The sequence below is a fragment of the Ailuropoda melanoleuca genome, unplaced genomic scaffold, assembly GCF_002007445.2.
Source record: "Ailuropoda melanoleuca isolate Jingjing unplaced genomic scaffold, ASM200744v2 unplaced-scaffold72136, whole genome shotgun sequence".
NCBI lineage: Eukaryota > Metazoa > Chordata > Mammalia > Carnivora > Ursidae > Ailuropoda > Ailuropoda melanoleuca.
In genome coordinates, this window is record NW_023247322.1 from 1 (window position 1) to 2,591 (window position 2,591).

General features: G+C 47.5%; 1 protein-coding gene across 1 annotated transcript; it reads left to right on the forward strand.

Annotated features, from left to right (window-relative positions):
* Positions 1–19: 19 nt before the first annotated feature.
* On the forward strand, positions 20–2,490 carry LOC117800543 (EF-hand calcium-binding domain-containing protein 9-like). The gene is made up of 2 exons (XM_034653094.1): positions 20–1,137; positions 2,168–2,490. Exons 1-2 carry the CDS (start codon positions 850–852, stop codon positions 2,420–2,422), a joined length of 543 nt encoding a protein of 180 aa, XP_034508985.1. The 5' UTR covers positions 20–849; the 3' UTR covers positions 2,423–2,490.
* The last annotated feature ends 101 nt before the right edge of the window (positions 2,491–2,591 follow it).

A 2,591-nucleotide genomic window follows, 5' to 3' on the forward strand; every position in this document is an offset into this window, starting at 1 on the left:
ACCGTGCTGGTTTCTTCTATCTTGTACTTCCCGAGACACATGATTAGTGAGTGGAATTTCTGGCAAAAACCTTCCCTGCTGTTTAAGCCACGGTATTTGTTCTCTGTCTATGATTGAATACATATGTATTAATTAATCTGCAAAAGACATGGCTTCACTGTGGAAAGACTGTGTCAGACAGACGTTTGAATCCCAGCTCTCCCCCTCCAAGTGGGGTTCACCGGCCAGCATCGCCAAGGAGCTTGTGAGAAATGTAGACTCCGTCCAACGCCAGGTTTCATGAATCAGAATCTGTATTTGTGTATGATTCTCAAGTGAATGGTATGCCCATTACAGTTAGAGAAGCATTGAAATAGACCTGTTACTATCTGAGGCTTCTTATAAAAGGGTGTGATACCGGTTTCCCTGTAGGAGTGTCGGGGTTCGGTGGAATGCAGCAGTTAAAGCATCTAGAACCTAAGGGGTGCCGTGATTGCTCCTTTCCCCCATAGCCAAAGGCATGTGCTTCACGTAAGCAGGAGGAATACTGATACTTTTATAGAAATGATTTTTAAGTTTCTCCTGTTTTCATGATCTCAAATGAAAGACCCAGGCGAGACTCAGGTTCTCCAAGCAAGTGTCCTAGGTCCCCAGTGAGAACTCAGCTCTCCCCTGTATGAGGAGCACTCCGTGCTTTTATCGGTCACGGACACAGCCCTGCCGGCTCAGTCAGGAACTTGAGCTGGGCTCAGGAACCGAGCCCAACCCACCGTCTCATCCTCCACAGATCTGGGCACAGGGTGTGGGCACAGGGTGCTGTCACATGGCTCCGGGGCAGTTAAGGTTTGAGGAATTGTGGACGGTATAGCAATGAGGCGAGAGACGAAGTGTTATCGTTCCTCTTCCGGGTCAGCAAGCTTCCAGCGTTACTGCCGTTTATGTGGCTCCCGCTCGCTCGGCATCGGGAAGGTTCTCAGAATAACCCATCTCTTCATCCCCCCCTTAACAGATGTGCTGTTCTATCACTTCCTTCACCACGTGACCAGCTGGAAACGGACGCAGATCATGGTCGTGTTTAACATGCTGGACTGGAACGCTACGGGCGAGATTGGTTTTGACCAGTTCTACATGTTGGTATGCATCCTGCTGGCACAACAGGTGAGTAACAAGCCAGGATCTGGGGCACAGGAGTCAGAGCCTGGCCGCCGTCACCATCTTGCCAAAGGCAGCGGTGAATTAAGATCACATCAGACTTGTCTTCCTTTCACTCCAAACAGGAAGGGGAAAAAATGGGGCGAGAACTACTTGCGGTTCCTCAACAGTCTATCTATAACCTAGAAATCTGCGGACCACCCCGCCTCACTGCCCCTGCTGCCCATCTTCAGCCCTCCTGCATCCTCTTTCTGTAGACCTCACCCTATCGCTTCCCTCCTCGGCCCGCCCTTCCTTGCCCTGCTTCAAGAGCCACCAGGAATCCCAAGTGCCTCACTCTCTCAGTGATTGCTTTTCCCAGAGAACTTTCTGAAGGGGATGGATGATGATGAGAACTGTTCTTCTTTGGGTTCCTACCTTACCTTACACATACTTCCAGTGTGTATTTACCTACTTCCCACTCAGAAAGGAAGCATGTCTTCAGGATCTTATCACCTTACCATGATGTTTCACAAGTAGATTTTCACCGAATGTAGAGAAATGCGTTCTAGTGACAAGGGTTCTGTCTGGCAGAATTGATCACAGCAGGTGGCTTAAGTTCCCCTCAAATGCAGATGCTGAAGCAGGACTTGATATATTGACCATAGAAGGCTTTCAGCCCTGAGCTGCTAGGATTTTGCCTTTACTTTTAGCTCTCTAGAAAATGGATAAGTGAATATACTTGTCTTGATGCAGCCCCAGTTAGTTAGTTATTTTAAGAAACTTAAAAAAAAAAATTTTATCTATCCATTTGACAGAAAGAGAAAAAAAGAGAGAGAGAAAGAGCACAAGCAGGGGGAGCAGCAGGCAGAGGGAGAAGCAGGCTCCCCGCAGAGCAAGGAGCTGGACGCAGGACTTGATCCCAGAATCCTGGGATCATGACCTGACCAGAAGGCAGACGCTTAACCAACTGAATCACCCAGTTGCCCCATGCAGCCCAAGTTTAGAAAGTAGCACCAACAACACTGTTCCTTGTATAATGTATTTCTCTCAATAGAACCACTTGGAAGAGCAATTTATCTTCCGCCATTCCCGGCCTGTCTTTGAGCTGCTTGACCTGGACGGGGAGCTGAGAATTGGTCCAGACAACTTCCACATGTACAACTTTCTCTTCAATATTAAGAAACAGGACCTCAAAGAGCTCTACCATGACTTTGACATCACAGGTGACCGTGTAAGTGCAGATTCCTTAAGTGTGACCTGGCAGCCTCTCTGTCCAAAGGCAGAGAGAATGTCCTACTCTCTACTGTAGACACAGATGGGGAAAACCTGCTCGAGCATGTCATGGCACTGGGATCAGAAAAAACTGAAGAGATTTATAGACCTGTGAAGAGAGAGGACTAAGTGTCACAGCATATAATATGGATGCAAACTTACAGAAGCTTAGAGAAGAAAATTTTGTTTAAAAGTTTAGAGAAGGA